At 40.1% G+C, this 12089-nt stretch overlaps 1 protein-coding gene and 1 non-coding gene across 15 annotated transcripts in view; both read left to right on the top strand.

Annotated features, from left to right (window-relative positions):
• Nucleotides 1–12089, top strand: part of TLN2 (talin 2) — a 493069-nt gene that overhangs the window by 360098 nt on the left and 120882 nt on the right. For 10 of the 14 annotated variants that reach the window (XM_081507557.1, XM_081507550.1, XM_081507556.1 and 7 more), the window contains 3 exons: nt 1394–1528; nt 3936–4064; nt 6190–6292. In XM_081507557.1, coding sequence (XP_081363683.1) covers nt 1394–1528; nt 3936–4064; nt 6190–6292 — 367 coding nt within the window. Of the gene's footprint in view, nt 1–1393; nt 1529–3935; nt 4065–6189; nt 6326–12089 lie in introns of all 14 variants that reach the window. The other 4 variants (XM_081507555.1, XM_081507548.1, XM_081507554.1 and 1 more) reach the window with 1 other exon arrangement.
• Nucleotides 2627–2699, top strand: TRNAG-CCC (transfer RNA glycine (anticodon CCC)). The gene has a single exon. It is a non-coding gene; the product is annotated as a tRNA-Gly (tRNA).

Raw genomic sequence — 12089 nt, 5'->3', positions numbered from 1 at the left:
AGGTGGTTAGAGGGCCTGGAGTCAGTCATGTTTGTCCCACGGTCAGCGGATTGTAGGGTCTTAGAATAGTACAGTGTGGATGTGTTCCAGGGCTTACTCTGCCAGTCCCTACGCTTGTTTTCCTGTTTCTTTTGTTCTTCTAATCTTGCTGTGCATCAGACTTTTACAAGAATAAGTTCAGAGTCAGAAATAAATAGAAATGGAATCAACAGACCAAAAATTTCAAACTCTTTTTCAAGTTTACATTTTAAACTTTCTTCTTATGTGTGATAAAATAGCCTTTCCAGAAGGATGAGTGAATCTAAATGTACAGCTAGCAGTGCATGGAGCACACTTTTTAATACAGCTCTTCCAAGTTGGGAACGCAATCATTAAAAAGTTTTTACCAATTTGCTTGGTAAAGCTTTTATTGTTTGATTTTGCCTTTCTGTGGTTTTCACAGTGTTTAACATTGGTCATGTTTCAGTTATTTGTTTTTATTATGTAAACTTGTCTCTTTATGCTTTTTGTATATTCATGCTAATTTTTCCTATAAATCCTCATGAATTCTTTAAATATTAATAATATTCCTATGTTCTTGATATTTATGACCTAGCATTTAAATTGTTATAGCTGTGCTAAGAGCAGTTGTGTAGCATACATATCAAAACCCTTAAAATTATGTATACTCTTTGCTCTGGTAACTTTATTTCATAGAATTTTTTTTAAAAAATGAATGTGTACAAAATTTTAGCTACAGAAGTGTTTATCACATTATTGTTTACTATATTTGAAAATATGAAAACATACTCAGTATAGGATTGAAAAGTCATAATAGATGTATACACTGGAGTATTATAACAACTATCAAAAAATAGAATATGTGGAACAAGGAGATTGAAAAACAGAATAAGTAGTATGATCTTAATTTTGAAAATATATGTGCATGCACACAGCACCCACACGTGGTGAAATTTTCCTGGATTCTGAGATGTGAGAGGTCATTTGTTTCATATTATATCCCTGTATTTTTCTGAATAGTCTATTAGATATAGTTGAGACACAGATTCAAGAGCTATTCCAAGAAACACAATATCTTTAACAAGAAATCTCTTTCAGAAAAAAGAAATCTCTTTCAAATCTTTTCTAAATAAGAATTTCAAGCCACCATCCCAGTTTTACTCCCCACTCTACTCACAAAGACACATACTTTTTGTTTCAAACATTCTAGAATGTCCTGCCCTAGAATATCTGATTTGGGGTGGCAAATTTACGGGGAAACTAGACAGTTTTAATATTTGTTGTTTTAGAGCAAAGTAAGTTGTGACTGATATGGTGGCATTGCTCTCTGGGTCTCTCTTCTCTGACTCTTGCTGCCCAGGAGCAGTCTGACTTTCTATTTTTCTCTGTACAGCCCGGAAGCAAGATGGTGTCCTCTGCCAAAGCTGCAGTGCCCACCGTCAGCGACCAGGCTGCAGCCATGCAACTGAGCCAGTGTGCCAAGAACCTTGCCACCAGCTTGGCAGAGCTGCGTACCGCCTCACAGAAGGCAAGTGCACCTTCGTCATGGAAGTTAGCTTGCCAGAAGTGGAGCTTTTAATTCCTTACTGCTTGTTGTGACCTGGGTGTTCTTTGGGGCCAGAACATTGCTGGGCATGTTTCTTGGTGCAATTGTCCATTCCATTTGCTTGACCATTAAATATGCCCATGTGGACTGGCTTCTACCACTTTTAGCTGCTCTCTCCTCTACTTAGTTGTCACCTTCTGATTACAGATGACTTTGGTGAAACTAGGGTAGGTTACATACTCCCCCTCCTCCCTTACACTGGGACTAGCAATGATCTATTTCTCACAATCTTAGAGGAGACTGGTCATCTATTTCTTTATGCCAGGTAGACTGTGGGCAAAGTAAGTGATCACATCACTCAGGTATTATCTTGTGAACTTAGTAATAAATTATTTAGGCTGTAGATCTAATTTGAAGGATCATTTATATTATCTTTGCCCTGAAAGGTTTCCATGTCTTAAATGGGAACATCCACCTTACCAGAATTCTTAATAGAACAGAATTAGGGATTGAGGAGTTTCTGTCTCTGGAATTTATTAATTACCAAGGACCCTCCTTACCATTCTATTTGATATGGTATTAGCATGAAGTTCTGCCATGAATTCATTTTTCCTCACTGTAACAATCCCTTTGTAGAAGCAGGCAGCCTCATACATGAACAAGGGAAGGTTTGAAGCTAATTTGAATTTGTAATATAAACAGTGTACTACATGACCAAAGAAAAGATACAATCTAGAGATTTAGATTATATCTAAAAAAAAAGTTATTTTGAACCCTGTTTCTCGAAGAGAGGTCCTGAGGCCATCTGCACTGGAATCTCATGGGGGCATTTAAAATACAGGTTCCTGGCCCTTGCCTCTGAGCACCCAAATCAGAATCTTGCTTATAGGGCCCAAACATCTGCATTTTAACAAGTTTCTTCAGTGACTGTGACACAGCCCCCTCCAGCAACTGCTTTGGAGCTATGAGCCCCAAAGTGGGACTCAAGCAAGACGGTTCACCGGGTTCAGGAAAATTCTGTGAGAGCTTCTAATTATTTTTGTATATAGTGTGAGGGTCAAGTGTACAGGCTCTGGGACTTCCCTGGTGGTCCAGTGGTTAAGACTCTGTGCTCCCAACACAGGGGGCCTGGGTTCAATCCCTGGTCAGGGAACTAGATCCCACATGTGGCAACTGAAGATCCCATAGGCCATAGCAAAGATCTAAGACCCAGCTCAGCCAAATAAATAATTAATAAAAAAAAAGAATTTGAATCTAAATATTCAAATTCTGGCCTTGCTAGTGACTAATTTTGTAACCTGGCAAGTTAGTTAACGTCTCTGTGTCTCAGCGTCCTCACCTAGTAATATTGGCCATAGAAATCAATCAAATAGTGTATACTGCTGCTGCTGTTACTATTATCTAACAATGAAAGATGCTAAGATTTACCTCTTTTTAATATATTTGTATGTGCATAATTTATTAATATGTGTGTTGGGGGATGTGATTAAAGCATTTGGAAACTAGTGTTTCTAAAAGATCACAGAATAAAGTAGTTTTCTTTAAAGTTTTACTAAGGAAAAACATCTTTCATAACCTTCAGTATGAAAAGGTAATGGTTTACAATCTAGAAATTTGAAAAAGAATAGACTCTTGAGAGTCCCTTGGACTGCAAGATCAAACCAGTCAATCCTAAAGGAAATCAGTCCTGAATATTCATTGGAAGGACTGATGCTGAAGCTGAAACTCCAATACTTTGGCCACCTGATGCGAAGAACTGACTTATGGGAAAAGACCCTCATCCTGGGAAAGATTGAAGGCAGGAAGAGAAGGGGATGACAGAGGATGAGATGGTTGGAGACGTCACCGACTCAGTGGACATGAGTTTGAGCAAGCTCGGAGAGTTGATGGTGGACAGGGAAGCGTGCTGCAGTCCATGGGGTCACAAAGAGCTGGACACGACTGAGTGACTGAACTGAACTGAATTTTGGTATAGACTTGTCCCTAGAGTCCTGGTTCATTTGTGGGTTCATTCATTCATCCCCTACATGCTTCCCAAGTTTCTGTGTGCACTCATACTGTGCTAGCTGCCTGATGTCTAGAACCTAGACACAGTGAGTAAGAATCTTCTTAGTCTGAGAGGTAGTGTATTGCAGATATAAACAGCTTCAAGGAGACTTTAAGTATATCCTGTTATGAAGCACATACAGTTGGTTATTTAGGGAACTTAGGACTGAAGTCTTAACTGAGCATAATTTTGTGCTCTTAGGAAATGCTAGTTACCTTTGCTTGCTCTTGCTAGATTAGGAGAGTCATTGGTTCTATCCAGAAAGGCATTCATGTGTTGCAAGGTACTGGGGTTGCTTTTCCAAGCAGACCTGCGTGTACATATTCCCATCTCTGTTGACAGGCCCATGAAGCCTGTGGTCCCATGGAAATCGATTCAGCGCTGAGCACCGTGCAGACCCTGAAGAGTGAACTGCAGGACGCCAAGATGGCGGCTGTGGAGAGCCAGCTGAAGCCACTCCCCGGGGAGACGGTAGGAGATGTCGGTGGCAGCCAGGGGTGGGGCTTCACCTTCTAGTAGGATACATCGAGGCATTTTTAGAAGTTGAGGGTCAGTGCGCCTAAATTCAAGCTTTGTTAATGCAAAGCCCCATGTCTCTAGAACTGTGTTAGGGTAGAGATGGCTCCGAGGGGTCTCTGGTGATGGGCCTGTGTGTGCTCCCCTAGGGTGTGACTGGGATGACCAGACATCTGTTAATATCCACCCCTCTTTTCCATAAATAATACCTGCGGGTGGTTGAGGCCAGGGTTATAATCCTGTGCCTTTGTCTGAGAAGAATGCCCAGTGCAGCTGAACGAACTATGTTTACACGTAGAAGTTCTGGCTTTCTTGGTTCAGGAAGTATCAACCGCCAGTTGTGGGCAAGTCCTGATCTCTATGTTCAAAGTATTTCATCTGTGAAATGGGCAGCAGTTAAGTTATAAAGATAAACGCAAATTATTTTCAACAATCTTGTTCAAAAAAATGTTTTTTCCATAGTATAATGGGCAGTGACAAAGCACTTTGCTGTAGTAAACCCGCAACAGCAAATGGAATGATGGCACCAGAAATCTAACTTGATCATGTTATAATACCTCCTAATGCCTGTGCCAAGGTTTTCTTGGCTACAGTTTTAGCAATTGTCCTCATTTGTATATAGATACCTCCTTTCCCTTACTCTTGAACATTGTTTATAAGATACCTTCATTTATTAAGCACCTGTTAAGCAGTGTATACACACAAAATCCGTCTAGTTTATCCTGACAATAACTTAATTAACAAGTGTTGTTCATCCCATTCTACAGCTGAGAAAACAGAGGTGCATGTTTGTCACTGTTCTCCTTCGTGCTACCTGGCATTAGCATCACAATCATGGTTTGAACCCAGGCCTACAGGACTCCCAAACCCATGTCCTTGATATTTTACACTGAGAACTTTTAACTACTGCCACTCTTTGAAGGAACTAAAATCGTTAAGAATATAAAGAGACTAATTTATCATTGAACAATGCCTGGTACATAGAAAGCACACAGAAAATAATCAAGTCAAGCTACTCCTTATTGTAAAAACTAGGCAACTCAGGCTCAGAGAGGTTAAGTCACTTACCTAAAGTGCCCCAGCTAATGACGAGGTCAGGATTGGCTCCTGGGCCAGCAGCTTTGCACTGTAGTCCAGGTGTCCCTTTGCAAAGTTCTGTGCTCCAAGGAACCCATGACACGTATTCTGCCTTTACATAAAACAACTGGCTAGTTAGAATGCAAGAAACGTCATGTAATTTTTTAAGAAATTGTTGTGTGTACCGTATTATATGGTTGCCTATAATGGACCAGGCTGTTTTTTACTGAAGGAAATGCCTCTTAGAAAACATGTTTGGGGGTTAAAATGGCATACACTTCCTGATCACTCAACAGTTCTCTTCCAAAATGTTGTCCTCATCTAGTAATCAAACAATTACTCGTATCCTAGGCCTCTATTGACTTTATTCTCTGAATTATTTATTCTGTTGACAAAGCAAGATGATGTGCTCGTCATGGGAAGTAAGCATTTTGCCCGTTTTCATAATCTCATTTACCACTCCAAGCCTCTATTTCTATTGCATTTCCTTCTGGTTAGAATTCCATAAAAGTATAATGATCAAATTGAACAATGTTAATGGTCCCACGTGCCAGGAAGGTGGAACAGCTGGATGTCCGCCCACTTCCTGCCAAGGCATAATTAATTCTCACTAAGGATTTGTTGCAGACTTTCTGAATTAGCTTCTAAAGGCATAATACTAATAGCTACCATTTGTTGAGTACCTACATTAATTCTCTGAAAACCTTTGAGCTAGATACTATGATCTCAGGACACAGAGACTTGGAGAAGTTCAGTGAATTACCCAAACCTCTCACAGGTAGCAAGTGGAGGAGGGGAGCAGAGGGAAGGGTGTGAACTCAGATTTGTTTACCCTGAAGCCTGGGTTCTTTCCCCTCTGTCACCCTACTTCTTCTTAGGGCCATTGGTATATTAGATGGGAAAGAGTTGAAGCCCAGAGTTTGATTTGCATTATTTGGGGGCTAAGACTTTTGTGGATGATTCGGTTCTTCTAAGTTCTTCTCCCTGTTGCATATTCTTACAGCTGGAAAAATGTGCTCAGGACCTGGGAAGTACATCTAAAGCAGTGGGCTCCTCCATGGCGCAGCTCCTGACCTGTGCTGCTCAAGGCAATGAGCACTACACAGGTGAGACTCGCCTTCCTGATGCCCTGAGGCCAGGTACAGACCACGGGCTGGTGGGAGGAGTTCATTGATTTGACAATGAACCTGATGTTTTTATTTCAGCAGTTCAACACACATTTCTCAAGCACATTCCGAATGCTTGTTACTGGGCTTGATGCTAAGCATACAAAAACTAATCAAATATGATCCCCCCAAACTATCAATATTTGTGATTTTTGGCACCCCAGGGGAATTGCTGGGTGATAGGCTGTGTTCTTGCCTGGGAAATCCCATAGACAGAGGAACCTAGTAGGCTGAAGTCCTTGGAGTCTCAAAAAGAGTTGGACACGACTTAGCAACTTTAACAAAAAACAAAGCTGTGCGGCTACTCAGCTACACTCCTTTCTGCAGTGCCTGAAAGTTCTACTTGTTCTACATCCTGGTCCCCACTCTATTCTGTCAATTTTAGCTTTTCTGTTGAGTGTGTAGTGGAATCACATTACGGTTTTTAGTTTGTGTGTCCCTGAGAAGCTGTGTGGTTGAGGATATTTTCAGTTTATCAGCCATTTGGATACCTTCTTTGTGAAGCATCTCTTCATGTCTTTTGTGCAGTTTTAAAAATATTGGTTTTCTGTCTTTTCCTTATTTATGTGCAGGAATTAGTTGTCACATATATTGTGGCTTACCTTTTCACTGTCTTAAAGGTGTTTCTTGATAAACAAAACTTAAACTTTAATATAGTCCAATTTGTACTCCTCCTTTATGGTTAGTGCTTTTTGGGTCCCATTGAACAATTTTACTTTTCCAAGTCATGAAGATATTCTTCACTGTTATAGTCTGGAAGCTTGGTTTTACTTTCCATGTAGTAAGTCCCCTGTATATGAACCTTCAGGCTGTGAACTTTCAAGGATGCAAATATGCATTCCATCAATGTCAGGCACGAGTGAAATTGCAGCTTGCCCTCCATCTCCTGTTGCTGACAATCCTTCAGCTCTACCCTCTCCCACCTCTTCTCTCTCCTCCAATCAGTAACTCTTCCTGCCTGTTCACTTGATGCCAGCCCCTGTATGCCAGCTGTTTTAGTGTACTGCTGTACTTTTCTAGGTACTGTACTATAAGATTTGAAATATTTTATTTTTTATGTTTGTTTTTATGCATTATTTGTGTGTAAAGTATTATAAACCTATTACAGTACTAAATAGCTGGTTGTGTCGGTTGGGTAACTAGGCTATTTTTGTTGGACTTACAGATTGGGCTTAATGAATGTGCTCTTGGAATGGAACCTGTTCATTTGTACTGAACTTGCTGTGTTTAGAACTGGGCTCCACCTGGAACTGAGTTGTGTATGTGGCAGACGGGGTCCTAGTGGGTTTGGTTTTGCACTAGGGCATCCGTGGACTTCCTTTCCCTGATGGTCTTGAGGGCCCCTTCATTATAAATTAAGTGAATCAACGTGTGTGAATCAGTTTCTAAACTTTGCTTCTTTTTCATTGCTTTAATTGCCTGTTCCTACCTTAGTACCACACTTTCCTAATCACTGCAGTTTTATACTAAGTGTTAATATCCAATAACATGAGTGCCCTGACCTTACTGTTCTTCCTCAAGTTAGTCCTGACTTTCCTTGACCCTTTATATCCACTCTTTTAGATGCAGCCTATCAATTTGTGCCTTCCCACCAATAAAAACCTTTTTAGTTTTTTTTTTTTTCTTGGTGGTTTGATTTTGATTTGGGTTTCCTCAATCTGGAGATAATTGGCATTTTTATATTGCTGAGTCTTCTAATCTACGAACACGCCATGTCTCTACATTTATTTAGGTTTCCTTTCTCTCAATATTGTTTTATAGTTTTTTGCATAGATATTTTGATTTTCGTTATAGTATGCATCATAAATCCTTTCCCCTTTTACGTTCAGTTTTTCTCTATGTTTATATTTAATGTGTGTCCCGTGTATATCATGTAGTTGTCCTTTAATGGGGGGAGCAGTTGTTTGTTGGTGTGACAGTATTTTCGTTTCAGTTGGAGTATTTGGTCTACTTACGTACAATGGAATTACTGATATATTGAGGTCTGAATTTGTCATCTTACTAGTTCTTTTCTGTATGTCCTACCTACCCTAGGTTCCTTTCTTCTCTCCTTGCTTGCCTTCTTTCAGATTTATAAGTGCTTTGTAAAATCTGTTACCCTTGATTAGTTTTTTATACTTGCGTTGCCTATTTTGTTTCTTTTTTGCCTGTGCTGGGTCTTCGTTGCTGCACATGGGCTTTCTCTAATTGCAGTGAGCAGGCACGACTCTTCTTCGTGGTATGCAGACTTCTCATTGTGGTGGGTTCTCTGGTTGCAGAACTAGGTTGTGGCCCACAGACTTAGTTGCTCCCTGGCTTGAGGGATCTTCCTGGACCAGGGATCAAACCCATGTCCCCTGTGTTGGCAGGTGGAATCTTAACCACTTGGACCACCAGGGAAGTCCTCATTGCCTCTTCTTTAACAATGTTTTAAAAGTATAATGTAGGTTAGTATGTTTACCTCTTCCTGGACAGTGCAAGAATCTTGGGACACTTACACTTTGTTTATCTTTCTTCCAACTGGTTCCTTGTTGTTGAGTGTTTTAATTCTACATATATTTAACCTCCTCAATACAGACTGAAAGTTGCTTCATAGTAATAATTAAGCACTCCTCCATGCTGACCTTTCCATTGCTGTTCATTCCTCTCTGATCTCAGTGTGCCTCCACCTGGGATTACTTCTTTCTACCCGAAGAAGTCCCTGCATTATTTCCTTTAGTGCGAGTCTGCTGTGACCAATTCTTTCGTTGTTGTTTGCCTAAAAATGCCTTTATTTTGGGTGGATAATTTTATGTATTGTAAAATTTTAAGTTGGCAGTTGTTTTCTTCTAGCTTTTGAAGATGTTATTCCTTTGGTTTCTGGCTTCCTTTATTTCTGCTGTGAAGTTAGCTGTCACTTTACTCTTCTACAGGTAATGTGGTTTTAGCTTTCCCTCTGCTACTTGAATTTTCTCAATCTTTTTTTGAATTTTCTCAGTCTTTGATTTTCAGCCACTGTGCCCAGAGGAATTTTTTTGTGTGCTGTTTTGCCTACTTATCCTGCCTTGGGTTTTAGTACTCCTTGAAGATAAGATTTGTCGTCTTAGGTCAGTTTTAAACACTCAATCACTGTACCTTCTAATATTGCTTCCATCCCATTTTTTCTCTCCTGTTTGTAGATTCCAGTAACTCCCTATGTTGGACATTTTCACTGTATATGTCTCTTATGCTTTTTTCCTATGTTGGGCATAATTTTTCTTCGTGCTTTATTCTGTGGACTTTTTTTAATCTGCAGCTCACTATTCCTCTGTTTATTTGTGTCTATTCTATCTTTAAACCTTCTGTTGAGTTTTTAATTTTTAATGTCATATTTTATACTTTTTAATTTTTAATGTCATATTTTATACTAGTCTTCTGATAGCTTTCTTATACTAACCCCCTTCTCTGAGGAAATTCTCTATCTTGTCATCTAACTTCTTCAACTTACTTTTCACGTTTCTCTAAAACCCAGGTAAAAATTTAAAAAAAAAAATTTTTTTCTGCCTCATCATGCAGCATGTGGGGTTTTAGTTCCCTGACCAGGGATCAAACCTATGCTCCCTTCATTGCAAGCACAGTCTTAACCACTGGATGGACTGTCAGGGAAGTTCCAAAGTCCAGGCCTTGAGGATCCAATGTCAAGATCAACTATGGGCATCTTGTTGTCTGTTTTGGGGTTTTTTCCCACTGTTTTCAATTATCGATCTTATCTCCTGATATTTCTGATATTTTAAAAATTTAATGCTAATCATTGGTATTTTCATTGTAGAGATAATTTGAGGTTCTAGATTGTGCTTTCTTCAATACAGAGGATTATTCTTTTATTTTAGCAGGTGGTTTAGAAATCAGCAGATCACCATAATATGAGTGGATCTGAACTGACAGGATATTGTAAAGTCTATTTCCAATTTATGTTCCATGATGTAGCCCTTTGCGCCACCTGTCCAAACACCTCTGGGCCATTCTGACAGTTGAACTCAGAACTATGTTTTTAGCATCCCAGCCCCACACAGTTGCAGAAGGTTTTGCTCAGCCTCTCAGCTTCTGGGCAGCAGTTTACAAATTAGAAAATGCCTTGAGGGGAAAAGCAACACTGTACTCACGTCTCTGTGCTTTCTTTACCTTGGTTCCTTGGTATCTCTCCATTGTCTTCAAACAGATGTTTCATATATTTTTCCCAATGTTTCTAGTTGTCTCTCAGGAGGGGAGGATCCATCTGCAATAAGTTATTCTGCCTCTTGTTTTTTTAAAAAACTGTGTATATATATTACTTTGAAAATAAAAGTATAACAAGAGCACAAAAAGAATTATAGTGTAATATAGTACCTACAACAGTAAAAATGAGCAATTCTGTCTTCATGAGAGGCTAAAGGAAGGTACTAAAGTAGAATTGACACCTGATAGGGGTCTTAAGGATTATTACAATTCACATAGCATCTAAGGAGAAGGAGAAGTGTATGTAAATTTTTAAAAGCATAAGGCATAATACAGATGTAGTTTCAAGAATTTCTGCACATTCCTGAAATGTTGCCAAATTTTATGTAGATGATGAAATGGATTTTTATTGAAGGAAGGACTGCATTACGGGTTGTATCATCTGATACTGATTAACATCTAGAATGACAGACTGTCTAGCTAGTGTCTGAAGAACAGACTAGAAATAGCCCCATTTCATTTTGGCGGGTACCAACTAGGTGGTGGTACTTGGAAACAGCATATGTGAAGTCCCAAAAGCAGGAGAAGAAGGCTAATCAAATGAACTGAGAAGGATCCAAGTAAAAGGCAGGGAGGTAGGGAGTGAGAAGATAAGGCTGTGAAGGTTGGCTGGGGTCAGATCCTGAAAGGCGTCATGCATGCATCCTCAATCAGTCAGTAGCGTCAGACTCTTTGCAACACCATGGACTGTAGCCTGCCAGGCTCCTCTGCTCATGGGATTTCCCAGCAAGAATACTCAAGTGGGTGGCCATTTCCTCCTCCAGGGGATCTTCTCAACCCAGGGGTCAAACCCGCATCTCCTGTGGCTCCTGCATTGACAAGCAGATTATTTACCTCTGAGCCACCCTGGAAGCCCCAAAAGGCCTCACAAGCCAATTTAAATAAATTGAGCAACTTTCCTGGTGGTCAAGTGGTTAAGAACCTCTCTTGTGGACTTCCCTGGTTGTCCAGTAGATAAGAATCTGCCTGCCAATGCAGGAGACACGGGTTTGATAGCTGGTCTGGGAAGATCCCACATGCTGTGGGACAACTAAACCGACGTACCACAACTACTGAACCAGCGTGCTGAAATTACTGCAGCCTGTGCACCTAGAGCCCATCCTCTGCAACAAGAGAAACTCCTGTTGGTGCAACTAGAGAAAGCCTGTGCACAGCAATGAAGACCCAATGCAACCAAAAATAAAATAATTTAATTATTAAAAAAAAAAAAGAATCCACCTTGCAATGCAGGAGACACAGGAACAATTCCTGATCAGGGAACTAAGATCCCACATGTGGTAGGGCAACTAATCCTGTGCACCACAACTACTGGAGCAACCAGCTCTGGAGCCCCACAACTGGAGAGCCCATGAGCCACAATAAAGACCCGATACAGCCAAATAAATAAATAATTATTTTTTAAAACAATAAGTACATTGAAATTTAATCTCAGAGCATGTGAAAATACTGAAAAGTTTGCATCCATGGACACAGTCTAGATTGCCCTTTAACGCAGATTACCCTTCCTGTCACGTGCAGATAAATT

The sequence above is a fragment of the Giraffa tippelskirchi genome, chromosome 7, assembly GCF_054371585.1.
Source record: "Giraffa tippelskirchi isolate mGirTip1 chromosome 7, T2T-mGirTip1v1.2.pri, whole genome shotgun sequence".
NCBI classification, from domain to species: domain Eukaryota; kingdom Metazoa; phylum Chordata; class Mammalia; order Artiodactyla; family Giraffidae; genus Giraffa; species Giraffa tippelskirchi.
This window is presented reverse-complemented; position numbering and strand designations above follow the sequence as displayed.